The 26,772-nt window shown below is 56.7% G+C and overlaps 1 protein-coding gene across 1 annotated transcript in view; it reads right to left on the bottom strand.

The window, feature by feature from the left end:
• The window catches only part of RNF213 (ring finger protein 213), a 105,188-nt gene that overhangs the window by 70,757 nt on the left and 7,659 nt on the right, over nucleotides 1–26,772 (bottom strand). Inside the window, 21 exon segments of the mRNA XM_030297021.2 lie at nucleotides 529–682; nucleotides 1,427–1,482; nucleotides 2,289–2,511; nucleotides 4,646–4,843; nucleotides 6,918–7,174; nucleotides 8,081–8,364; nucleotides 10,732–10,934; nucleotides 11,269–11,427; nucleotides 11,955–12,081; nucleotides 12,084–12,129; nucleotides 12,776–12,898; nucleotides 13,126–13,155; nucleotides 13,157–13,308; nucleotides 13,311–13,337; nucleotides 13,340–13,438; nucleotides 13,441–13,485; nucleotides 13,488–13,541; nucleotides 13,544–13,621; nucleotides 18,841–18,847; nucleotides 22,903–22,955; nucleotides 22,958–23,045. Coding sequence (XP_030152881.1) covers nucleotides 529–682; nucleotides 1,427–1,482; nucleotides 2,289–2,511; nucleotides 4,646–4,843; nucleotides 6,918–7,174; nucleotides 8,081–8,364; nucleotides 10,732–10,934; nucleotides 11,269–11,427; nucleotides 11,955–12,081; nucleotides 12,084–12,129; nucleotides 12,776–12,898; nucleotides 13,126–13,155; nucleotides 13,157–13,308; nucleotides 13,311–13,337; nucleotides 13,340–13,438; nucleotides 13,441–13,485; nucleotides 13,488–13,541; nucleotides 13,544–13,621; nucleotides 18,841–18,847; nucleotides 22,903–22,955; nucleotides 22,958–23,045 — 2,463 coding nt within the window.

Raw genomic sequence — 26,772 nt, 5'->3', positions numbered from 1 at the left:
ATCTTGGGCGGCAGGAAACAGAAGAGGGCTCCCTCTGGGAGGCGTGCAGCGGGAGAGGGGACAGGGCGCCGGGGTCTCCCTACACCTCGATCCTGGAGGGGGCGCAAGGGCGCGCACCTGTGTGCAGAGGCGTGGAGGTGTGCCTGTTGGGTGCGTGCACTTGGCCGCTGTAGTTAGGTACTAGCGTGCGGGAAACGAGGTCAAGTGGGAAAGACCACGCCCGGACGTGCGTTCTGGGCGCACATCCGCACTGCTCTGGAGTTAACCCCTGCACTGCCTGCCTCCTTCCCTCCCTCCAGTGGAAGCCCGCGGAGGGTAAGGGTGCAGACGCCAGCTCACCAAAACATCCTCAGTGCACAGAACAGAACCCAGCACGGGGCAGGTGCCCAACACACATTCTGAGGACGCTGTCACCCATTCTGTGGCCCTCTAGCAATCCTAGAGCCAGCCGATCTCCCTCCTGGAATTGGGGCCGCTCGAAATTCCAGTTATCGTGGGTGCGACACTGTGTGTGTGGGTTCCACTTACCACTAGAGATTTAAGTATAATAATTCTGCGAACAATCTCGGCAGATAAGGCAGGCAGCTCATAAAACTTTGGGTCTTTTGTGATTCTGCAGATAGTTTCGTGAAGTTTCAGGCACACAGTCAAGTAGGACTGTACCAAGGGCTCCTCAAGAATCCTACCCCGCAAAGAGTTAAGAGAAATCGTTGAAGTAATTTAGGAGAAATGAGACAACAGTACCCGTTAACCGTGATGCGTTCCTTCCCTTCCAAATCCCTACGAGTAAGGCAAAAGAAAAAGCTAGGGATGTGTGTCACCGCAGGTTAAGGTACTACGTAAATTTGAAAAAAAAAAAATCACAACGGTACAGGGAGAGAGGGAGCGAAGACAGTGCTAGAACACGTACGGTGGATGGAATCTCTTCCAGCCCTGTGGGGACCAGGCCCCGTCGTCCCTGGCTGGCACGTGGCCGGAGCCAATGGGGGCGAGGTGCAGCAGGTGGCATCAGAGAGGCACTGTGAGGGCGCTTCTGTGACTGGCTCGGGGGAGGTCCTGGGGCCACTGGGGCTTGACGTTAATGGCGATCTGACGCCCCCACCCCGAACACCCTGAGAATCCAGGGGAGGCGATACCGCGAGTGTCCCGAGAATTCAGGAAGCACCTGACGCCCCACGTGTGTGTTTCCGTGTAGTCAGCTGGCCTGACTTGCAAGAAACCACGCAGAGACCAGATGTTAAAGAAATGCGGACCACGAGCATGGGTATGCAATGCGGTGATCGTTTGGATACGGATGGAAGACAATGTGGGGGAGAAGAGAGCACTGACAGCTCAAAAAGGCGGTGGGTGAGGACCTTCTGATCCCGCGGTCAGTGGGGGGTGACCTCGTGCAGGGGAAAGTCCGCATTTCGCTTTTTCTACTTACCTGTCCTGATAAATGTCCAGGAGGTGGAGCAACATTTGAAACGTGTTCTCGGTGTTCTGGGGTGGCCAAGAAAAAAAAAACAAAAAACAGGACAGTCAAAGTGACGCCGCCGCATTCGCGAAGACAGAACCCAGAAAACCCGACGTGAATAGAGCAGAACGATGGATTCCTCTTTCTTTCTTTCTTTCTTTCTTTCTTTCTACCAACGAGTTTTTTTTTTTTTTTTTTTTTTTTTTTTTTTAAATTTTTTTTTTTTCAACGTTTATTTATTTTTGGGACAGAGAGAGACAGAGCATGAACGGGGGAGGGGCAGAGAGAGAGGGAGACACAGAATCGGAAACAGGCTCCAGGCTCCGAGCCATCAGCCCAGAGCCTGACGCGGGGCTCGAACTCACGGACCGCGAGATCGTGACCTGGCTGAAGTCGGACGCTTAGCCGACTGCGCCACCCAGGCGCCCCTCTACCAACGAGTTTTAAGGTACTCGAGAACCAATCTTCTATCGTCTCACAAGGGAAATTCAGGATTTAAAATTGGACCATTTCCCGCGCCCCCCCCCAAAACGGGAAAGGAGGGAGCAGCTGTGACGGAGCGGCACGCGGGGGAGCCCCGACCCCGTCCGCCCGCCCATACCGCACAGCCTGAACGCCTCCCGGCCGTGGCTTTCGGGAACTCTCCGGAAGCAGAGGAAGCTGCCATCAGAGCGGCCCCATAGCCCTGGCAAAGAGCCACCCCACCCGGGCCTCTGGCTTCTAAGTGTTTCGTGCTGCCAGGACCGCAGAAAAGAAGGATCACAGGCTCCGAACGTCTCGCTTCTGATCTGCTTTTGCTAAGCGTCTCAAGAGCCTGCTCTGGACAACAGACCTCGAAGTCGCCGAAGGAGAGTTTTGTAAGCCTTTGAAGCCGGTACCACGTCCCCAGAAGGCAGTCCAGGACGCAAGTGGGGAAGACGCTCAGATGGTCCGTGAAGTTCTCCATATAGTGAACCAGGTTGCGCAGGGGCAGCACACTGAACCAGGACCGGAAGAGAAACTCATCTACGTTCAGCAAATGCCTTTCCTTTCCCATGAGCTGAACTAAGTGACTCCTGTGGGGACAGAGAAGGAGCAGCAGTGAGATCGGCCAAACACAGACGGAGTCAAGTAACGTCAGAAGAGACTTATAACGTCCAGACTTCAAAAATAATTTAAACATCGGGGCGCCTGGGTGGCTCAGTCAGTGAAGCGTCCGACTTCGGCTCAGGTCACGAGCACGCGGTTCGCGAGTTGGAGCCCCGCGTCGGGCTCTGTGCTGACCGCTCGGAGCCTGGAGCCCGCTTCCGATTCTGTGTCTCCTTCTCTCTCCGCCCCTCCCTCGCTCAAGCTCGCTCTCTCCCTCTCAAAAAAAAAAACACTAAAAAAAAGAAAAGAATTCACCAAAGCGGATGAAAGTTGAAGATACGACGCTGAGTGAAACCAGCCCGTCTCCAAAGGACAAACATGCTGATGCCACTGACGAGAGGTCCCTGGCGTGTGCAAATGCACGGAGACAGACAGCAGGACGGGCCTTACCAGGTGCGGGCAGGGGAAACAGAGTCGTTGCCTAACAGGGACAGAGTTTCAACGTGGGAACAAGGAGAAAGCTCTGGGCGGGGCGGCACAACCGTGTGAGTATGTGGGAGGCCGCTGACCTACGCTGAAAATGATTAAAAAGCCAAATTATAGGACGTGTCTCTTTTTACCACGGCAAAAAATTGCACTAAGAATTAAGCATTGTTTCCAGCTTTATGCAGCTGTAAGTGGCTTAGAGCCCTTGTGTGCCAGGTGTGGAGTGTGTTGATTTGACACATTTATACACTGACCGCCTTCGCTCTACCCAGCACCTGCATCAAGTCACATAGTTACGATCTCTTTGTTGTGCTGAGAACAGTGAAGATCTACTCTCTCAGCGACTCGGAAACGTGTCTAATACGCTCCTACCAACTACGCTCACCAGGCCGTAGAGCGGGCTCCCAAAACTTCTTCATCTTCTACCCGGAAATTTGTGTGTGTGTGTGTGTGTGTGTGTGTGTGTGACTGGGCGTATCCCCCAACTTTTTTATCCGCTCATCGGTAGGCACTAGGCTGTCCCCACGCCGTGGCTATTGTGAATATTGCTGGAGTGGACATGGGGGCACACGCGCGTCTCTGAGATCCTGATGTCGTCTCCGTGGGGCAGACGCCCACAAGTGAGACTGTGGGATCATATGGTGGTTCCACTGTCAACTTTTTTTTTTTTAATTTCTTTTTTTAATGTTTATTTTTGAGAGACAGAGAGAGAGAGACAGAGCATGAGTGGGGGAGGGCCAAGGGAGAGGGAGACACAGAATCCGAAGCAGGCTCCAGGCTCTGAGCCATCAGCACAGAGCCCGACGCGGGGCTCGAACTCACAAACCGCGACATCGTGACCTGAGCCGAAGTCGGACGCCCAGCCGACTACTGAGCCCCCCAGGCGCCCCCTCCACCGTGAACTTTTTAAGGAACCTCCATACTGTCTTCTACAGGGGCTGCAGCGACTTACGGATGAAGCATCTTGATGAGCGAGTAAGTAAATGCTCCACATCAAACAGTCCAAGTGGACCCAGTGAGGGTCCTTAAATCATGACATTATACGGTGACACTGTACTGGAGACACCCCAGAAGGGGACAGCTGGAAGGCACATAAAGCCAGGTGCCACAGAAGTCACAGAAGGGCTACAAAGAACATCTGATAAAGGTTCATGACCCACTAAAGGCCGTGTCTGCCTGAAAGACAAGATCTTTAAGACCAAGGCTGGTGTTTGTCATTTTCCATTGTTAACAACTGAATTTCTTCTAGACAGTTTATACACCACTGAAGGGTATTTAAAATACATACAATTAATCTTTTTTTAAAAAGCTTTTTCACGTTTATTTTAAGAGAGCACACCAGCAAGCATGCTCCAGGGGGAGAGAGACAGAGAGAGAGAATCCTAAGCAGGCTCTGAGCTGTCAGTGGGGAGCCCGACGTGGGTCTCGATCCCATGCACCGTGAGGTCACGACCTAAGCAGGAGCCAAGAGTTGGACGCTTACCCGACTGAACCACGCAGGCGCCCCCGAAGAAGTCATTTTAAAAGAAGTGTTGCCCGAAGCAGGAATGTGTGCACGGGGGAGCCTATCGAAGGTTCTAGAAGCACAGCTGTCATCCCAAAACTTATAGATACAAGTGTGGCTCTCCAACTTACCGATCTGCCTTTTTTTCCCGGAACTCCGAGAAGGGGATTCCTTCCAGGGCCGCCCAGGTGTCTTCAGGCTGTATCCTGGAGTCCTTTCCTTGAGGGGTTGGTGCCACGCAGTGGTGCAGGACAGGCAGGGTGAGCACCCAGAGGTCGACCGTCTTCTCTATGCACTGTCGGCAAAGGTTGACCAGGAATACCCGCCACCTGGGAAGGGAACAGAGAGCCCACAGCGAGCTGAGGATGGCCAGTGGCTTGCCCTGGGGGGTCTGATGACCCCTCGCACGAGAAGCAGGAGAACACAGGGGTGGCCGAGAAGAGCGACCAGCCCCGGGAGAAATATGGTTGCCAGGGACGTAGGGGCTCACCCTTGGCACCCACCCATCCCGGCATCAGGCTCTCGCTGAAGCCCCGTAGCGACCGACCATCCTCCCTGACAGTGGAGGGAACAGAGGTTTGGGAAAGCTACGTGATCTGTGAGCCCAGACCCTCCGGCTACAGTAAATCCAGATACAAAGCCATATAAAGCCGCTCTGTAAGCGCAAGGAGAAACGTGCAAACGATACAGGGCACACTCCCTACGGTCGCAAGATACTGATGCTGGCCGTAGGGCAGCTCTTTGAGCTTTGCCCTTGCACAAACTTTGCACGTGTGTCACCAACGCCTGGCTCTTAAAACACGCAGAGCTGCGCTGGGTAGCTCAAGTTTGTAAAACCGAGAAGCAGATGTCCTGATAAGACGCATCGTTCAAGGAAGCCCACCTTCCGTTCCCCGCAAGCTCCATGCGCAGAGCCGCGGAGAAGACCTTGCAGGAGCGCTCTGTAATCGAGGGCACCGAGGTGGCCCCCGCCACCCAGGGAGAAGCAAGCTCCTTCGGGCCAGGCCGGAGCCTCCACACCGAGAGCACCCTTGGCCCAGCACAGCGGACCCTTGTGTGTCCGAAACTGAACATGTGGCCACAGAGGCTGCAGGGGGAACACCCCCGTCGCTTCCGCAGACGCCCTTGAGGCGAGCCCTGCAGTCAATCTTCGAACCCCAACCTCTCAAACACATGCATGCAGGGCTGATAAAGGAAATTCTCAAGTTTCCGTGCTCGTGGACACAGCTCCTGGGCTCCCTGGGAAGCTACCCTGTGGCATTTACCACATTCAACATGACTCGGCAAAACTCAAAGCCTGGCCCTGTTTCTGCCCCCAGCACACAATGTTCGTTGGCTTTTAAAGTAAGTAAATAAATAACCAGGGGCGCCTGGAGGGCTCAGTCAGTTAGGCGTCCGACTTCGGTTCAGGTGATGATCTCACAGTTTGTGGGTTCGAGCCCCGCCTCGGGCTCTGTGCTGACAGCTCAGAGCCCGGAGCCTGCTTCGGATTCTGTGTCTCCCTCTCTCTCTGCCCCTCCCCCGCTAGCACTCTGTCTCTTGAAAATAAATAAACATTAAAAAAAATTTGCTTTTAAATAACCAGAAAAGAGCATTCCAAACATAAAAATAAGAAAAAAGAAAAAAAAAAAAACCTCCTGGTTCCCGTAAGTCTTGCACATACTAAACACATAAAGTCTGTAACTTTCTGGACTGTCTTGATGATCTGTAACTCTTCATGTAAAAAAACACACATAACCCTACACCACATTCCTTCCTGGGGGCACACGTGCTCTCGTGGCGGAACATGGGCTCGAATAAAATGCTTACCCTCTTTTGTTTTTTTAAGATTCTATTTTTAAGGAAACCCTGCACCCAATGTGGGGCTTGAACTCACAAACCCGAGATCAAGGCTCCACAGACTGAACCAGGCAGGCGCCCTGTTTCCTCTTAATTTGAAAAAAAGTTTCATTTGGGTCGACAGTAAGGCGTGATACACCAGAAAGCTTCTCAAAAGCACGATATTCCAGGGGCGCCTGGGTGGCTCGGTCGGTTGAGCGTCCGACTTCGGCTCAGGTCATGATCTTGCCGCTTGTGAGTTCGAGCCCCGCGTAGGGCTCTGTGCTGACGGCTCAGGACCTGGAGCCTCTTCAGGTTCTCTGTCTTTCTCTCTCTCTGCCCCTCCCTCGCTCACACTCTGTCTCTCTCTGTCTCTCAAAAATAAACAAACGTTAAAAAAAAAAAATTAAAAAAAACAAAAGCAAGATATTCCAGTAGAAAAGTAATAAAAGTGAAGACAATACATATGTGAGGAAAAAGTCTAGACAGATAAACACTGAAGCGACGGATGTGTAAAATCACGGGCAGTCCTTCTTTCCTGGACACACACCCACACACGCACGCACGCACGCACACACACAATACCTCAGACGCGTTTCAAAAATGTGGCTGAGGTCGCGGTGAAGGTCGCCAGGCGAACAGGCGTCCAAATAAAGGAGGTTACAGAGCCAGGCCAGGTCACCCTCCAGCATGGGTAAGTCAAAGGTTTCCACCGAAAACAGCAGGATCAGTCCCATTCTCAGTCTGCTCCTCACTGGGTGGTCTTCAGGCCGAAGGTCCCCGCTTCTTTCCAGAAATGGCTCGGACCGCTTTTTCAAATACCACCACAGGTTTTTCTTCACCTGACCCCAGGAGGGAAGGAAGACATAACTGTGGGGCTGTGAGTGTCAGGGGTGTGAAAGCCGCCCCATCATCGCCCTCTGTTCCATGCTACCTGGGCGGGGGGCCAAGGCCTATGAAGGGCGTACACAGCCCCACGGAGGGGTGACCCCACTGCCCTGCCTCCTCACCAGACCCTGAGCACCCCCACTTCCCCGGGCCTTTGATGGGAGCCACCTCCAAGGGTGCAGTCCCGAACCCTGCATGGGGGAGGGGCCCCCCACGCTTACAAGGTCCCAACTGTCATCTCAGGCATGGCCGCAGGTCTGTCTCAAAACTGCCAGGGCCCTCCCACAACGCGGGGGGACGGGTGACGGAGAAGGGTTCCCACTCCTTCTTTCCACTCTGCCAGAGGCCAGGTGAGGAGGTGGGACCAGGTGAGGAGGTGGTGCTAGGTGTGGAGGAGGGGTGGGGCCAGCGGTGGGGGAGGGGTGGGGCCAGCACAGGAGGTGGGGCCAGGTGTGGAGAAGGGGTGAGGCCAGGTGGGGAGGAGGGGTGGGGGCCAGAGGGGGAGGAGGGCTGGGGCCAGGAGGGGCAGAGCCAGGTGTGGAGGAAGGGTGGGGCCAGGTGTGGAGGAGGATGGGGCCAGGTGGGGAGGAGGGGTGGAGCCAGAGGGGGAGGAGGGGTGGGGCCAGGAGGGGCAGAGCCAGGTGTGGAGGAAGGGTGGGGCCAGGCGGGGAAGTGGATGGGGTGAAGGAGGAAGAAAATCCCCAGGCAGTGCTGCTTGGAGAGTAGGGAAGTTGAGGTAGGTCCTTGTGCCTGCACCCGCTCCTCAGGGCAGCTCGTGGCCAATAAGAAGTGGGGGAGGGGGGGAGCCGACCGCCCAGAAGGGGAAGACAGCCACTGGGGACACCCCGGACACCTGGTACCTCGTTCTCGTCGTACTGCAGAGCACTCCAGGGCTGCTCACGGCCTTCGTAGATCATGGGCACTCTCACGACAGAATAAAACTGCTGGAACTGGGTAAAAAAGCTGTTTATGTTGATGGCGTCCCAGATCTGCAGGATGCTGAAGATCGTGTCCAGCATGATGGTGGCGGCGATCTGCTTCCCCCTCACCAGCTCCCTCCTTGTGCCGTCTGTCAAATGGTCCACCACCCTCTGAATCAGCCCCGGGGGCTTCATGCAAACTATATCGTCGTACTGGTGCCACTCTAAGAGCAAAAGAAGGAGGACGCTGTAGCGCAGACCGTCCGAACACGCCGACCTAGACGCCCCTCCCTGGGAGGCTGGCGCCCGACGGACGAGGCCAAGGAAGGGAAGGCAGCCGGGTGGCGCACGGGTGCACCTGCCCGCGGATACCCAGCAGGGAGCTGGGCCCAGGTGGGGGACAGCTGTGTTTAGGACGGACACCCTAGTCGCCCCGAGGTGATCAGAGGGGGGCCCGAGGGCACACGATGCAGCCGTTCGGAATCTAGCTGAAACACCTTTTATTGAACCAGCTGGCTCAGCACGCTTCGTACGTGAGCCCCTTAGAAAATGATCACACAGCGGTTGAGAACTTGATCCCGAAACCACAGTCACCGGCCCTTGAGCACTATCTGGCTAAGTCACTCCAGGTAAGTGCTATTTCTTCTGTACTGGGAACCACGATGCCCACCCCATGAAGGACAGTGCGGGCCCCACGACAGACTAGACGGCGCCCTGGACGCAGGGCCCGACGCAGGGCAAGGGCTGAGCGCATGGCTGCTCCTCGTGTGACCAGATGCAGAATGTAGAAGTCTCTGGAAGAGCAGGTCCTCTGTGCCTCCCGCGGTCTGCATGGGGGTCCCCGCTCACCCCGCCCCACTCCATCCCAGCCTGGCGAGGACTTGAAATTATTCCCTGGAATAAGTGGTTTGCCTGCTCTCTGCGTCCCACCAGCCAGAGGCCCACGTGGGCCCATGCTGGGGACACGGTGGGTCCCTCAGTTGTTCAAGAACGCCCCAGACAGAAGGTGAGGGGAGAGCTGCAGGCCTGGTCAGGCCCGCATCGTGGAGAGCAAGGGGCACCCTGGACCCTGGGACGGTGGGGCAGGGAGGGACATCAGTGGTCTCCGTCTCTCAGAATCTACCAGAAGAAATGTTTACGTTCCAACCCGCTAGAGAAAAGAGAAAGAAAATACAAAAGTCAGAAAAAACACGGAACAAAACCAACACGGAAACAAGGTGAACAGAAAAGATGGGAGAAGGTGGCAAAAGTCAGCCTTCCCGCGGCAGTGGTGACTGATGCTGGAGGGCTCACGGAACCACTGCGGTCACTCACAGACGGAATGAAAAACCGCGAAATAAAACCCAGCAATGAAAGCCCAGCAGACATGTGAGCCGGCAGGACAGAAGGGGCCACATCAGGGGACAGCACACCAGGTCCCCATGCCAGGCCACCGGCCCGCACTCCCGCCACCTGGGTCTCTCGGGGTGCGGCCTACAGCCGGGAACCTCCTCCCGGGTGGCCTGGCCGCTGTGGTTCACGCTCTGCGGGGACGCTTGCAGGGGAGAAGGGGGGAAGCCACCTGTCCCCCCTCTCTGGGGAATCAGGAAACCGGCCTTTACTCAAATTAATGTAGATAATCTATGACCCCACTGCATGGAGCAAAGCACAGACCCTCAGTCACCATGTTCCCAGCACCTTCCAGACACCCTTCCCAAATCACCTGTGATGCCGTCGGCCGCGGGGGGCCCTGCACCTGGGCTCCAGCCATGACCTCCTGACTCTCGGAAAGCCAGAGAAGGCCTTCCCGTGAGTCCTTCTATCGGTCACCGGCACTCAGCTCCGTCCCCGTCCCACGTACCCAGCTTGGGCGCCCGTTCCCCTTAAGTGCTGACGGTGAGCCGGCCGCCGCCCTGACGGTCGAGCTGCAAGGGGAGCCGCTCAGACACAGACCGAGGCCTCTCGGGAGTGGACACGCCAACCTTGCTAAAAAGGACTACGCTATGAAATCGGCTTTCTCTAACACGCGCACAAAGACCCCCGCACACCGTGCGCTCTCGGCACGCGCGCGCACACCTGTGAGACCGGGCACCGGGCCGCAGAGAAGGTACAGGCCACCGAGATCATCCACAGAACACACACACCACACTCACACCCTGTCCGCACATGCCACACGCTGCATGCAATGAGCGGAAAACAGAACAAGGGAAGAAAAGATACAGAAACAAGGAGACAGAAAGAAGAGAAAGGAGAAGAGACAGGAGGGCGGCCAGGATACCAAGCAGCAGAGGCGCTGTGGGCGGAGGTCTGACTCTCAGTCTCCAGGGCTGGGGGCCCTCCCGCCCTGCACCTGCTCACCAGCCCCCTGCGGCCCCTCACACCCAGCCGGCTTCACCTTCCTCCCTTGCCCTTTAGGAGAAATTCCCTTCTACTACCATCGGAAGACAGCGTTCCGTCACGCTGATCAAACCCGTGCTTCCCAACTCGGGCTTCTTCGATGTGGAGCAGGGGCCGGGGGGGGGGTGGGGTGGGTGGGGGGCATGTGACGAGGACCCACACGGGCCCCCTCTGCAGAGGAACGGCCGCACCCCTGCGCCCGGCCACGGACTCACCTCCCGAGCCCAGGAGTTCAGACCTCACGTGCAGACAGCGGTTGACGAACTCGCCCTCCTTCTGCTGACGTTTGTAGATGAACTCGTACTCCACCTGGCCCTTGCCTCGCATGATGACGTACTTGTAAGGAATGGGTTTATCCAGGTGCTGTCTGGAAAGGGTGGCGCTGCCTTCCACGAGGGACCCGTTCTCACGCAGGTCTCTGAAGAAACAGGACACCGGCCCGTTACCCGGAAGAGAATCCCATTTTGAAAACGTGCGCTCTCCTCTAACGCAGCACGGAGTGCAGACCCAAAGCTATAGCTCGATCCTGCCCAAGAGGAGGCTTCTAGAAGGAGACACGGTTTCCGGACAGAACCCACGTTCCGTGGGGCCGGAGTGACACGTGACGAAGGAGTACATGACAGGGGGTATGCGTTTGCAAAAAGTCAGTTTCCAAAAGCGTAAACGGGTGATCGCCTTGAAAAACGGGATCAGAGACGGCGCGCTCCGTGCGCGTCCCCGAGGGGCTCCCCGCGAGCGCTGGCCGTACTCACTTGGTGTGGTGCATCTCACAGACGTTCCGAGTCCACTTGGGCTTCCCGAACTCTTCTCCACCCCTGATGAACACTTTGTGGAGGGCGGGGTCGAACCCGAAATGCTTCGAGACGATCGCGTGGAAGTAGAGCGTGACCCCTTCCTGCAGGCTCGGCGGGCTGCAGCAAAGCCGGGAAAGGAAACGCCCACCGGATCTAGACGTGCCTACGCGCCTGCGCGCACGCACGTGCGCGACAGGGTGCCTGCTTCTCGACGGTGCGCGAACACGCACCCCAGCAAAGCGCGAGAGCGTCCACACTGCAGGCAGAGCACACGCCGTGCGGGCCCCTCTCCGGAGGTGGGCACGGGTGGGGGGCTATCTCTGCCCAGCTGTGACGGGCTGGGGGCAGTGGCGGGAGGGGGCTGCTGAGCATCCCGGGTGGTGCCAGCCTCTGCCCGGAAGTCGGCCCACGTGGCCCACGCGGCCTCCGGGTCCCCAGGGGGCCGTGGGAGAGAGCACATAAGAAAACGAGGAACCGGGGCGTGTGACCCTGCCCCCCCCCCACCTGCCTCCCCCAGAAGAGTCCCCGAGAAGGACACCTGGGACCCTCCGGCCCTGCACCACTGTGGGGGTGGCGGGAGGCCGCACTGGTGCCCCCTGGGCAGGCTGTGACCTTGCTCCCGAGCGCCAGGGCTCACACCCTACCTCTGCTTCACTTCACACACTGCGGCTTTGGAGTTCCTCTGCTCTTTGCCGGTTTTCACAGCAGCCGCGTAACTGCTGTTACTCCCTTCGGGCTTCTTCGGATCCTCTGGCTTGGCCTTCTCATTCTACCTGTCTTCTCTCCAGTAGCGGCCGTCTTGTCCTTGGTCTCAGCTTCCTGGAACAAGTTACCAAGCCCCAGTCTTTAGGATCAGCTGCCACATTTGCCCCCTCCCGGGGACGGCTTCTCACAACAGCCAGGCTGCTCACGTCCTTTCCCTGCTCAGAACCTTCCAACGCCCTCGGGCCCACCCGCCACAGCCTCCAGGAATCCTCCAATCCTGTCAATGGCCCCTCTTGCCCTCACTCGATCCTGGGGGCACGGGCTTCCTTACTCTTCCCTAAACAGCCCCTCCCCCACTCTGCCACAGGGCCTTTGCACCTGCCATTTTGGCCTCGGCTATGTCCCCAGAGAGCCACATGGCTTGCCCCTCACTCTTTCAGATCTCCGCTCCACCTGCACCCCCTTGGAGAGGCCTCGCCCGGCCATGCTCTCTCTCAGCACGCACCCCCGGCCCTCTCTCCCCTCACCCTGCTATCCTCTTTGCCACTCCCACGCCTGACTGTGCTTCCACCTTTCCCCACAGAGAACGTGAGCCATGAAGGCAGGAGCCACGTGTCCTTCACGGCTGTATCCCTAGCACCCAAAAGAGTGTCACCGAATGACCGAATGAAGGATGAGCTTTGGAAGGAATGGGGCCGGAAGCCGCAGACAGTGGGACAGACAGCAGGACGGGGAGGCTTCCAAGGACGAGGTGCTCTACCTGGCGGTATTCTGAGGAAGCAGGGGTGCTTGCTGGCGGCTGTTTCGTTTTCTGAGTCTTGGCTTTACCTTCCTTCCTGGCCCCTTCCACGGGCTCAGCGGGCCGGGTTACAGCAGCATCTTCCTGGAGGAGACAAAGGCCCCGGACGTCAGGGCGCAGGTGCCGCGATGGCCGTGAGGGCCAGCACTGGCCGCCACCAGCCCAGGAGAGGGGCCGGCAGCTCCGGAGGGGCACCGTCCCCAGGGACGTAGTCCCCAGTGCCCCTCCTGGGCAGGGAGGCGACGTGGGACTGCTTGGGAGAGCAAACGGTCAGGGCAGGTAGGCTCGCTCCTGGATCCCCAACGACTCACCCCGGGGGCCCGGGCCCCGGCCTGCTGCCCAGGCGCTCTGCGGTTCTTTCTGGGGCTCCGAGCCCGGCTCCGAGTCAGGCATCGGGCGCTCCCAAGCAGCACTGTCCTTCCCGGGGTGGTCTTTACTGGCAGAGGCGGTCGGGCCAGCCCCCTCCTGGGGGAGGCCGCTGGCCTTGGAAGGCTTGGGGTGTCGTGCTCCTTCCCGTTCGGACGGCCCTTCCCGGAGTCTGGACGTGCAGAGGGCTGCCGCCAGCCTCGGCGTGCCCCACGGGCGCTTGGTGGCCGCCGCCCTCCAGGGGGGTCGGGTCGGCGCCGGGGGCTGGCGAGGCCGGCTGGTCGCACCACCTTGCAGATCTTGCTTTGGGGTGGGGCTGTGTCCTGGAACCCGGGGTTCGCCGGCGAGCTGACACTACAAGGCACGAGGAGTCCTCCGCCAAGGAGTCCAGCCCCATGGAAGTGGAACCGTTCTGTTTCTTTCTCTTACTCCTTTTCTGTCCTTTTTCTCTGAACAGAAAAAGACGCTGGTTTTAGTTCCTGGGGTCACTATGCTCTCCCAACGTTTTCCTCCCATTTTCTCTCAATGTCCTCAAGCATTCAAAGCTTCGCCCGACCAAACTCCCCTTGTACCTGTTAAATCTGCCCCTTCTTCATCTTGGAAAGACTGAAACAGAGACGCATATGGACGGGGGTGGTGGGCAGCGCTGAGGGCAGGAGGCCAGGCAGTGCTGGCCACACAAGTCATTCTGCCAAGTCACAGCTGAGAAGCTCACACAGAATTCCTTCCGATGGGACATCATCCCTGGAAGTGTGGTCTGTTTTTGTTTTTTGGGTTTTTTTAGGTTTGTTTATTTTGAGGGAGAGAGAGCAGGAGTGGGAGAGGGGCAGAGGGGAGGGGGAATCCCAAGCAGGTTCCGCACTGTCAGCGAGGAGCCCGACTTGGGGCTCGAACTCACGAACTGTGAGATCATGACCTGAGCGGAAACCAAGAGTCGGACGTTTAAGGGACTGAGCCCCCCAGGCGCCCCTAAAGGGTGGTCTTTGAACGTTACAAAGCGTGGGCCTCCACGAATTGCACTCCTAGGTCGCATGTGTTTCATACATGACGCTGAGAGAGAGAGAAAAAGACGGCACAGAAAACAGGAGCGTCAAGAGCCACGTCCTGCCCGGAGATGCTTGCTCAGCGGCCGGAGACCCTAACCTCGCCATCAGAAACGGCTCGCGGGGTTAGGGTTAGGGTTAGCTCTGGAGCAAATGAATACTGGTCGGTTCACTAAGTGCCAGTGGCCCGTAAATCCCCTGAAACCCGCTGTGGACCCGGGACTCCCCACCCGCCCATACGCCCTGGAAGAGTCCCCGTTGACAGTGAGGGAAGGTGGGGTTTGTTTGCACATGGGGTGGGGCGGCCTCGTCCTGGGTCAGGGCCTGTGTTTTCTCCACGAATCCTAACCTCCTGCAGGTGCGCCTACAGCCAGCAGGACACATGGGGCCTCCCCGGAGCGAGATTTCCTGGCCTGTCTGACCACAGACACCCAACTACCTCGTGGGGTGAGAAAGAGGCTTTAGAGAGGTCACTGAAGGTGATGACTTCTCCAGCGTCCCAGGGCCCACGGAGCACTCGAATGCTTGCTAATGTGCAGACGGTGACCGGGCAGGTGCGGGGGACCTGGGAAGACTCTGCATCTCCAAGGAGCCGCTGCAGGGCGGGGGGGCTGCTGGAAGCAGCAGACCAGCTCTGCTCTGACCGGGCCCTGGCCGCAGCATCACCACTAGGCCTCCCGAGGGTTCGAACCCCGGCCGGGCCGAGACCCACTGATTCGGCAGAAGGCAGCCTGCACAGACACGTGGCCCACGGCCCTCTGCGGAATCTTCTCCGACTCAGCTCGAGGCTTGCTTCAGCCGAGCTGCACACTGACTGATCGAGGAACCTGGAAAGAACCCGGTGCCAGGCACAAGGAACGAGACAGCAGGACGCATTCCTCCCCCGCGAAGCCAGTGGGTTAGTAAGAGCGACAGACTACTGACCGTTTGAGCCTGTGGAAAACGCCAAAGACAGAGGCGCTCGAGGGCCCGGGATCTCAGAGGGGGTCCCTAGCCCGGAAGGCTTCCTGGAGGAGACGGTGCGGGCCGAGTCAGAGAGACACAAAGCCCACCAAGATGGCTTCGTCCGTCCCACAAAGAGTCCCCAGGCCCGTACCGTCTGCGAGTGGCCAGAAACCTCTCACCCAGAATCAAAGTCGAAGCGTGGCCGGGGGACCTCCGCTCACTGCCTGCCCGCCTCATCCTGGGCTTGTCCCGCTCTGGCCTCCGGTACGAATCCTGTTTTTTTCTTCTCTGTAGCTTATGATGCTTTGACAGTTTAGGGGCCTTGCCAGTCCTGGCGACCACCCCTCCCAGGGCTAGCTCATTCCCAGAGGGGGCAGAAGACTCCCTCCCGTAGGCAAACTAATCAACCCAGAGCCCACACCCCGACTCACCTCCCTCAGCCACTACTCCTCGGCCCTAAATCACCCCAGGGCCGGGTTCCCAAGGACTAGAGACACCCTACAGCCCAGAGTTCACCAGGACTATTCGGACTAGCCAATCCTAGACTTGCTCAAATGTGCCTTCCCTATCATTACTCCACCTCCTGACCACCCAGGAGCTTCCCTGCCCCGCAAGGCCCCTCCTCTTGTGACTCAGCATCTCCATCAGTTAAATAAATCCCAGCACAGATTGGTCCTGACGCCTCCTTGCTGGGCCCTCCTGCAGATACCTCCCTCTTCCAATGCCGTGCCCCACGTCCCTGACACCCTCTGTAGGAAAGCGAGCCCTCCCAGACCGTGGCCTCCGGTCACTAGACGCCCATTCATTTTCTCCCACTCCAGAATGTAAGCCTCTGTTTGCCCACGGCCACACCTGCAGTGTCTAGAATTCCTGGCCCACTGCAGGTGCCGGAACATTTCTGTTTCATTAAACACATTCCTCGGGAAGCCTCCTGCGTTTCTCTGCAGCCGACCGGTGTCTCTCCCGCATGGGACCCTCGGGACCCCACACCCCTCAGCCCGAAGCCGGGGTCCGCTCGTATCCTACAGTGGGTTTTGACTTTTCTGATTTGCAACGTGTCTTTCCCCCGCTTTACCTTGTTTGCTCCTTTTCGTATTCTTATTTTATTGGGCTTTTTATGAACTGCTTCAAATCCTTCTAGAACAAGATGTATACTTTGTACAGGTGACTTCTGGTTCTCTTAACAGACATCTGAGGGGTGGGTGTGTACCAGGCAGCCGTCCACGGCTCCACAGTTGGGGGACCAGCACGCCAAAGACAACACGGCTCAGGCTAAAATCTAAACCGCTCCCTTGGCAGAAATCGAGGTTTTATCCGTCTGTGTTCCTAGTTGTCGTGGCCTGTGGTTTTACGTGTTGTGGATACGGATATTTGCCTCAAGGCAAAACTAAAGACCGTAACAGTCAGGAACATGTACCTTAACACTCCTCGGACTGGGAACACACACACAGCAGACCGAAGTCGAGGGCATGGGTCACGACCTCTGGGTGTGGGGAGTGGGCTGGGGGCAGCGGGGAGGAGACCCCAATAGTTCTGATTTCCATGCTTAAGTGGATGGTGGGGGTGAGGGTTCACCTTGTGAGCCCTGCGTCTGCGTCATAAATGTCCTCTGTTGTGGGATTAACATTTAATGAAAACATTTTTTGAAGTTTTCTGACCAGTAGGGGATGCTAAGAAGCCTTCCGGGGCCTGGAATGTTCTGTCTCTGGATGCGGAGGGCGTCGCCAGGCTGCACGGGTGCACCTCGATTCAAAAACTATACCACGCCAGCCCTTAGCGCACACACAAAGGCTACTCCCACTCCTGCCCAAAGAGAATTAACTAGAAAAAAAATTAGTTTGCTGATTCTTGGAGGTTTTTTTTTCTTTTTATCAAAATGCACCTCTGATGTTACAACCCGCACCCATTTATTTCTCCAACAAACAAACCACAAACCTCCCAGACACACAGCACAGAGGGGGGCAGGGTCTGCGGGGACCCCGGCCCCTGTCCACTCACCCAAATGCTGGATCAAGGTTACACGGGGTGGGGGGTTGCTGCTGGGGACCCTGGAGAGGCACCACGGTGGGGTGTGGGGGCGACAGGTGGGGGCAGTGCAGTGGGGACCCGGGATGAGCCCCACTAATCGGATAGAAGGCTGAGATGTTGGAGTCCAGCCCCAGCCTGGGCTGACTCGGGGAGGAATTAGGAATTCAGACAACAGCGTCCCCTTTCCCCGCTGGCCTCACACTTCCTTCTCAGAAGCCGGCCCTGCCAGGGCTGTTTTCTGCAGGAGCCCGTCCCGCCGTCTCCTGCCAGCTCCAGCAGGGTGAGGACACAGACCTTCTAAACTGAGGCATACGTGCCGGTGGGCAGGGAGGGGGGCGCCTCTACAAGAGGAGGACAGGGTCTGGGACGGGGACCAGAAAGGTCAGGCTGAACCAAAGCCCAACCCACCCCCAGCCAATGGTGCCGTGGGGACAAAGCACCAGCCTCTCAACTACAAGCTGGCCGACTGCCAAAGGGACCTTCTCAGGGACCACCGAGGGGGACACAGAGGTGTCGGGCGACGGGCACGGGTGGCACGACCTCTCCCCGCAGGAACCACGGGCCGCCTGGATTTGCTGAGGAAGTCTGACTGGATCTGTTCTGAACCCACGGGGACACGATCGAACCATCCCTCCCCCTCAAGCTGCCTGGTGCCTCCTGGGGGGCCACGACGGGGATGCGGTGGGTGGGTGGGGGCCGCCTCAGTTCCCACACAGCTCACCACACACACCGGGCTGGCCAGGTGACCCCGTGTGGGTTACTCAGCCATGGTGTGCCTCAGTTTCCCCATCTGTAAAACGCAGGGGACAGGCACCCCTACATCACAGGGTCACTGTGAGGCCCGGATGGGACAAAGCAGGTCAAGAATCGCAGAGAGGTGGCCAGCACGTGCAAGGTCCCCCCCCAGTGCTGCAGTGACCGTGGCTCTTTCCACACACACAGCAGAGGCTGGGGCCACCGTGGCAACCCTGTGTGTGGCCAGCTGCCTTCTCCCACTCCTCCTCCTCCTCTGGGAAATAGTCCCTGAATCTCCCCGTTCTCAGCCATCGGGCGCAAATAGGAATCGCCTCGACTCCAGCTCCCGGGGCCAACCCATCACCCTGGCCACAGCGATGGGCGCCTAACCCCACCGGAGCCGGTGAGGTTTGATGAAAGTCTCCCCTGGGACGGGGACACTTCCTCCCGCTTCTGTAGAGGCCACTAAAGGAGGCGTCCTCTCACCCCTGCACACTGTATCGTAGGTGGATGACTGTGGAAGCCACGACACAGTAGAAAGGTCTAGAGGGCTAGCGGCAGCTGCTGAGACGCTAAGGAGGAAACTGACATCAGGAAGGCGACACCTGGACCTGGAGAGGAACACCAAGGTGCCTGGATCAAGCCTTGCCTGCAGACCGACCTGAGGGTTTCCCAGTTGTGTTAGTGACAAATTCCTCTTATCGTGGTAATTCACCCGAGCTGGGTGTCCAGTTATCTGCAACCAAAAGACTTCTAATAGTTAAAATAATCAAACGTTGAATTTGGTTGTTTCTGTCTTACAAAAGCCTAAAGTCGGTCCAGGTAATCAATGTTCTAGCAGCCTTTGTCCCGTAAGCGGTCAGGCTCTCCTGCGAACACTCAGGCCACAGAATCCTCAGGGCTCCAGACTGCTGCGCTGTGGCACGGGACAGGAGGACCCCACTGTGGCAGGCGGCCAACCCTCCGGGCATCATAGAAGGTGGCAGGAGACATCTGACCTTCCATGGGAAGGGTCCCCAGGGCACCCGAATCAGGCCTGCCTTCTAGAAGGAGGGGTGCTGTCAGCAAGGAAGTATTAGAAAAGAAACCACAAGCCTAAAATGGAGTCCCTTGTGCTAAGTTCCCCATCAGCAAACCCAACCTGATTGCAGCTTTTTTAAAAGTAGGCTGTATGCCCGACGTGGAACTCGAACTCAAGATGCAGAGGTTGAGTCGCATGCTCGAACCGACGAGGCCAGCCAGGCGCCCGCTAACCGCAGTTTTAGCCTCCAGGAAGGTAACCTTTCACCAACCACTCAACCTGGAATCACCTGGTCAGCCCTAGCGACGTGATCTGCCCAGCGGACCCTTCTGTTCCCAGTAGGAGGGCAGCTGTGCCTCGAAACAACTCGCTCTTCACTAATAATTTTCTTTTCCACCCCGTTCCTGCCTTTGGAAAACCTTCCACGTTTCTACCCGTCCCTGCCTTTAAAAACCTTCCTCTCTGTACGGCCCTTTGGAGCTCCTTCCTGTTGGATGGGAAACTGCCTGATTCATGAGTCACTGGACAAAGCCCATTTGATCTTTACACTTAGGCAGCTGAAGTCCTGAAGCTTAACATATTTCATAAGGAAGCATGGCCACAGCGAAGGCAGATGGTCCTGCAGAGCCGGAAGGGCCTGGAGGGCACAGTTGTGTGGGGGTGGGGGTGGGGGGGCGAGGGCGGGCAGGGTTGCAGCCCCCGCCCTGTACTCTCCTCAGGCTGAGCATCTTCCCGGGCTTAGATCGCCTGCCTCTCGTAAACTGCCTTTTAAGTCCTTCACCTGCCGGTTGTTCGCTGCTGTCCTCTCATTTCCTGGAAGTTGGTCAGGTGCCCCAGCGGTCGACCCTTCATCAGAGGCCACAAAGCTTTCTGGCCGTTGGCTTTTACATTTATTTTTTTTTTAATTTTTTTTTTCAACGTTTTTATTTATTTTGGGACAGAGAGAGACAGAGCATGAACGGGGGAGGGGCAGAGAGAGAGGGAGACACAGAATCGGAAACAGGCTCCAGGCTCTGAGCCATCAGCCCAGAGCCCGACGCGGGGCTCGAACTCCCGGACCGCGAGATCGTGACCTGGCTGAAGTCGGACACTTAACCGACTGCGCCACCCAGGCGCCCCATGGCTTTTACATTTAATAGATGGATGGTCTTCTCTGACTCAGAATCTATGAACATTTTTACTGCCATATTAGCATCTGTGGGTTTTTTTAACGAGGCTGAGAAACATTTGTATAATTTTACTAGTAGTTAACCTATATTTTCTAGAACGTTTAGGGTGTCGTTTTCCATTAAAACACGGAGTTGCTCTGATATATTGTTTTCTGGAGGGGAGGTGGGCACAGGGAGGGAGAGAGAGAATCTCAGGCAGGCTCCGTGCTCAGCTGGAGTCGGGGCTCAATCTCACAACCGTGAGATCATGACCTGAGCCGAAATCAAGAGTCCAATCAGTGCTCAACCGACTGAGCCACCCAGGCGCCCCGACTGGTATATTTTAATGTGTAATATGACCGGGGGATCTGGTTTCCAAACAGCCCGTGGTTCAAACACACCTACTGTAACTCTCTCATTTATCATGGTGCTCTGATCACGTGCTGAGCTGTTACACACACACACACACACACACACACACACACACACACGTGTGTCCGTCATCGCTGACGGGTCTCAGTCACTCCATTAGAAGGTTTTATAGCTTGAGAGACATTAGGTCAAATCTCCCATTATTGTTCTCTTTTTCTATATTCTTTATAGATCTTCTCACCGATTTATACTCCAGATGGACTGAAAAACACTAGTTTTGCACGTTAATTGGTTAATGCAGTGGCTAGATCTGAGGACATCTTTATGATCTTAAAACTATTGCTTTCCCTCTCAAGGAAATGTTATTTTGCGGGTTTTCCTGATTTTGTGGCTATCACAAGCGAGCTCTCCCTCTGCTGTTATTTTCCGTCTAGGCAACTCTCCAGGCCCTGTATCGATGTCACTGTATTTAAAGATTTTATATTTTTTTAAGTTTATTTATTTTTGAGAGAGAGAGAGAGAGAGAGAGAGACTCCCAAACAGGCTCTGTGTTCTCAGTGCAGAATCCGACTCGGGGCTCAATCTCGAGCCGAAATCAAGAGTCAGATGCTTAACCGACTGAGCCACCCAGCCTCCCCTCAAGATTTTATTTTTAAGTAACCGCTACTCCCAACGTGGGGCTCGAACTCACAACCCCAAGATCAAGAGTTGGGTACTCTACCGACTGAGCCAGCCAGGCGCCCCTTGAAGTCACTGTCTTTAGAAAGTGTTTCAGCAGTGACTTCACAGACCTAAACCTTCCAGGCAAAGACCACGCCTGCTTTGCAAGCCTTCCACCGACACCTGGTACCTAGTATCTACTGGGCAATAAAGTTTTGTTAAATTCATCAATGACGTAGGCGAGCGAATTTTGCCACCTGCAAATATGCCTCTTTGGCATATTGATTATACTTTAAGCTGGTTATTTTTACGAAGCTGGGAGAAGCCGTGAAAACCGAGGAGAAATGACCCTTTTGTGAGAGCTGTTTCCACGTAAAAGGAAAGTTCCCGAGTAAGGGTGTCTCCCTCATCACCAGGAACAGGGGAGTGACTCAATTCCCTAGAAACTCGTCAGTGGAGAAGGCTGGCTTTAAATCTGCACAACACCCTCAACTTATTCACGGCGCTTTTCCTGATGAACTCCCACAACTGACCCTCCCACCCCAACATCTCCCGCGGGGGGCATTCGAGGTGATGGCTTTGGCCACTGTGGGTTGTCACCCCATTTTCCCAGGTCTCTCCCGTGTACGCAGGAGGTATCTGTGCTGTGCAAATTCTCTCCGACCTTCTCCCCTTAACCCGTCTCATGCCAATTTGATCCGCAGCCCAGCCAAGGAACGTAGAAGGGCAGAGGAAAACTCTTCCTCCCCGACAGTGGTCATCTCACTCAGGAAAAGAGTTAACGCTCTCTGCAAAGAAGTAATACCTAAAATAAACCCCACAAACGTCACTCTTCAGCGTATGAATCCTCGCTGCTTTTCCTCGTAAGCAAAAATGCTTTCGTTGCATACATCAGCTAGTTTCCCTTTTCACATTAGACAATCCTGCAAGACTCCCAAAATGCTGTAGAAAATGAACAAAGGCGGGATTTTAACTCCCAGGATCCAGAAACTAATTCAGCAGGGCCTCCACTTGACCCCTGGGGTTCCGAGCGTGAGCCTATAACCTCAGGCGTCGGCGGCAGCTGGGCCTAGACCACCCCCCACCCCCACCCCCGGGCCCGGGCCCGGGCCCTCCCGCCCTCCCGCTCTTTCCCATGAAAAGAATCTCGTATGGCTTACGGAGGTTTCGCCAGGTGAGTGTCCCCCACGTGCAAGCAGATGGTTGGTTTCACAAGAAATAAGACGGCGGACGGAAGAACTGGAGGGGTGGGGGGCACACGAGGAAGCTAAAACTTGAATGTCCGCCAAACGTCCTCAGCCACAAGAGCCAAAACCGAAAGGCATCGCTATTGCGTGGACCTACTGCATAGACTCGACGATAGTCCGAGTCTGGCTCCGGACTCCCAGGATAAATCAAGTACCTCCATAAAGCGAGCCGGACAGATTTTTCTGGTTTCCCAGTGCCTGAAACATCTATACGCACGCTACGCCGGCTTCTGAGTGTGCAACGGCATCATGTCCAAAAAGTCAACGTGCGTGCATTCGTTTAAAATACTCTATTGCTAAAGAATGCTAACCATCACCTGAGCCTCAGCGAGTCACAGTCACTGATCCACAGGTCACTGTAACAATCAGAATAACGGCAAGGTCTGAACCCGTTCGAGAATCACCAAAACGTGACCCAGAGACACCGAGCGAACAAACGCTATGGAACAAGGACGCCGACGGGCCTGCTCGGCACAGGGTCGCCACAAACCCGGCATTTGTAAGAAACGAAGCATGCCTGTACCTGCTCGGGGTCTGCAGAGAACGTGTCAGCGACCCCACGCAGGGTGGCGTCCTTTTTCTTCTTTTGCTGGGAGGGTGATTAACAGCCTCCCGCTCATCGGATGTGCTGCCGGCCGCATCTACACAAACCTCTGAGGCAACTCCCTGTTGAGACACGACCCCCTTCAGACAGGGCAGGAAGACCACAGGCTCGGGCCTAGGCGGGGCCGCCCTCTGGTGAGGGCCAGCCAGCTGGCACTGACCAGAGAGCGCCCGTCTCCCCTCCCCCCAGCCCCCTCCTTCTCCCCAGGAAGACAGCCTGGCCTCAGCCCTGCCCAGGGCACAGGGGGCCTGGGGCTGCCGGGCACCACACGCAGGAGGAGGGACGAGGGAACAAGGCCAAGAGCTTCTGGGCCAAGAGCTTCTGGACCAAGGGCTGGGGAAGGCAGGGGATCGTGTGGAAAAGCAGGGCTATTTCCGCAAGGGGTACCTGGAACGGGACCCACAGGGGAGACGGATCGGAGCACGCAGATGGCCCCTGGGGACCAAAGCCCACTTCGGGCAGCTCCAAAAGTCCAGGAGGCCTCCATCACCTCACAGCAGGAAGCTGTGGGAGGGAGGCACCTTCAACCCAACTCAGCCTGGCTCTGATAACCCCTCCTCCTCCCCCCTCCGCCCCCCCTCCCTCTCCCTCCTCCTCCTCTCCTAGCCAGGGGAAGCTACCCCAGGGAGAGAACCATCCAACAACCTCTAGGAATGAAGGGAGAACCAGCAAAAGCCCCCAGTTAGTCTGCAACAAAGGGCCACCAAAGGAAAGGCCAGGCTGAGACGGTCACCCCAGCTGACAGTGTGGTGGGAGCCCCACACCGTCCCCATTAACCGCAACACCCCCCCAGCCCGCACGCCCACCCCGTGGCGGCTGCGTGAAGGACTCACTCCCTCGGTGGCTGGGCTGAGGCCGGCCAGGGGGCTCCTGTCTAGCTGGGGGCTTGTCCCTTGGTCCCCGGGCGGAGTCTCCCCCCCCCCCCCCCCGTGAGCACACCCGGCTGCACACACAGGCCTGTTCTCCACCACACGCACGCCGCTTCCCGACCGTGGGGTTACGTAGGGTCGCCACAGGGCGGGTACGAGCACGAAGCCCGGTGAGTGAATCGCCAGACAACCCCGCCAGCGTCTGCCTGCTCGCTTCACTCTGGCTTCCCTTCGCGGCGGGGGAACTTGCGCATTTAGGCTTTTTTAATCCCCTCCTGCAACAATACCATACAGAGCTTTACGCTCAGGTGAAGGTCACGTAGCATGCAATGGATCATTTTCAGGTGCACCGTCCGGTGGCTTTTAGTGCTCGAGGTGCGAGCACCCCACTATCTCGTCCTGGGCATTTTCACCTCCCCCGAAAGGAACCTCATGCTCTCCGAGCAGTGCCTCCCCCCCTCCCCTCCGCAGGGCCCCCCACCCCCCAGCAGGGAGCTCCCACATTCACCTGAAGGTGGTCCAGGAACAGCCCTACATATCCCAGGTGCCTTCAGGGCACCCCAGAGGTCAACACAGACCTGATTCCTCGGGAACCCCCACCCTCTGTCAGGACACAGGCCCCCACCATCGGACACCCCACGTGGGGATGCCATCAGGCACCCTATGCGGGGACCGGGGAGGTCAAGGCTGAGTTCCAAGCCCGCAAACAAAGCTGTCTCCGGGGCGAAGGCACCACCGTTACTGAGACCTTCCAAAGGTCCAATCAAGCTTATTCTTACACTTCTGCTCAATTTTTGTTGGTGTTTCTCTGGAGGGACAGGCCCACGGGAGTCCCCTTCTCTGCCATTCTTGCCGGTACCGATCTTTCTATTGGGTTAGTTAGTTATCTAATGTGATTGCGAGAGTTTCCCCACATCTTTAATCTTCGGGAAAGTAGCAGTTGGGAGGCCGCGGTCCATTCCGCCGTAAGGACGAGACAAATGGCCTCCCATGGTGGGATATTCAGGCGGGTTCCGGGATTTGGGCCATTCGAGACTCGGGCTGTGATCAAACCCTATCCTGACCCTTCAGGTGGCTTTCTGGGGTTCTTTTCTTATGATGAAGTCAGAGAAGAAGAGGAGGTCGAAGGACCCTGTGTTGCTGGGTGGTCCCACCCCGTTACCTCAGGTGCAGGGAGAACTCTGTCCCATCTCTGCAAACGCCCACTTTAAACCAATTCTTGACTTGGATAAGTTTCATATAAAAGCCTGCAGTTCTTTTCATTCTCAGCGTTGGAGTTCAGAGGTCGGACGTTTATGTATTTAGGATCTTCTCAGTTCTGGACTAGAATCTCTTGTTGGCCCACTCCTTTCTATTGGGTTGTTTACTGTTTTCTTCTTCATTTCTGAGAGCTTTTGACATATTGAGGCAACTCATCCTTCGCTAAAAATATTTTATGTAAATACAAATATCTCTATTTTTTCCTAGGTTGTTTGCCCTTTGTGCTTACCACTCCTATGAGGTTTTTAGTTCTTTGGAGACCTTTCTGGAGTCAAAGATACCCATCTTTTGTTTGTACACTTTTCTCTTGCTTTAATTACTGGAAAACCTTTCCGTCTTCAGAGATCAGATCACTGTTTATGTATCTCTTCCCCAACTGCTCTCACCGGTACCAGGTTCTGACTCAGAGCTGCCTCTTCTGTCACAGAGATCACCCCCCTGAATTCCGTTTTGCTGAATTTAGTTTGATTTAGTTGTTTGATTTAGTTTGATTTAGTACAGTAAGTCCCACTCAGGACTTTTCTTTTTCACAGTATTCTTGGTTATTCTCGCCCATTTTTGTTCCCAAAACAGCCTTAAGCTCACTCTGTTAAAAAAGAAAACCCAGGGGCGCCCGGGTGGCTCAGTCGGTTGAACGTCCGACTTCGGCTCAGGTCATGATCTCCCAGTTCGTGGGTTCGAGCCCCACGTCGGGCTCTGTGCTGACGGCTCGGAGCCTGGAGCCTGCTTCAGAGGCTATGTCTTTCTCTCTCTGCCCCTCCCCTGCTCACACTTTCTCTCAAACATAAATTTAAAAATTAAAAGAAAAACAAAACAGTCCTTCTGGACTCGGCACCGTTTTCACTCACAGAGCTGCACGTGCGCTCCTCGGTGCCGAACCTCCAACGTCCCACATCCTACTCCGGACCACAGCTTGCCAAAGGGAAGGACACACGCTGTCACACACACACATCACATGATACACACCAGCCACACACACACACACACACACACACACACACACACTGCCGCCCTGGCCTGACCACTACGAGGAATAACCGAGGAACAGGCAGGAGCCCAGCCCCGACCCAGACACAGAAAGACAGCCCCCCTCTCTCAGAGGCCGGCAGGAATCCCCGGGCCCGCGGGGTGTGGACTCCAACACGGGGAGCTCTCTCCCGTCACTCTCCCTGAACCTGTCGCAAGACACTCTTGGGGCCTGACCCCTGCAGGGGAGACGGAAGGACACCCGGCAGCAGCCCCCACCTGGGTGGGGAGGAGTGTCCCTCCTGAGTGCCCGCCTGTCCCCGTGGCTCTGAGACACCTCCAAACCCGCACCATCACCGGGAAGAGGCCCCGGGAGGAGCCGGACAGCCACGGGGCAGGGGCTCAGGCGCCCAGACCCCGTCTCCGCTGGCAGACACGGCGGCCGGGTCTGGCGGGAGGAGAAGGCAGGTGGCGACCCCGGAGGGACGGGGACCCAGAGACCGTGCAGAAGGCCCAGAGGAGGGCGGCCACCAGCGGGCGGGCGGGGGAGGACCCTGTGGGGGCCGCCGCACAGCAGTACGGGTAAGGACAGGGGCCCTCGTTCGGCCACCGAGGCAGCCACAGCAGCGAGCGGCTTCCAGGCCAGGCGGTGGGAAGCGGCCCTCCCACGCCCACCCAACCGGGGACGGGGCAC

The sequence above is a fragment of the Lynx canadensis genome, chromosome E1 (genome assembly GCF_007474595.2).
Source record: "Lynx canadensis isolate LIC74 chromosome E1, mLynCan4.pri.v2, whole genome shotgun sequence".
NCBI lineage: Eukaryota > Metazoa > Chordata > Mammalia > Carnivora > Felidae > Lynx > Lynx canadensis.
Note: the sequence above shows the minus strand (reverse complement) of the source record. Positions and strands in the feature narration are given on the sequence as shown.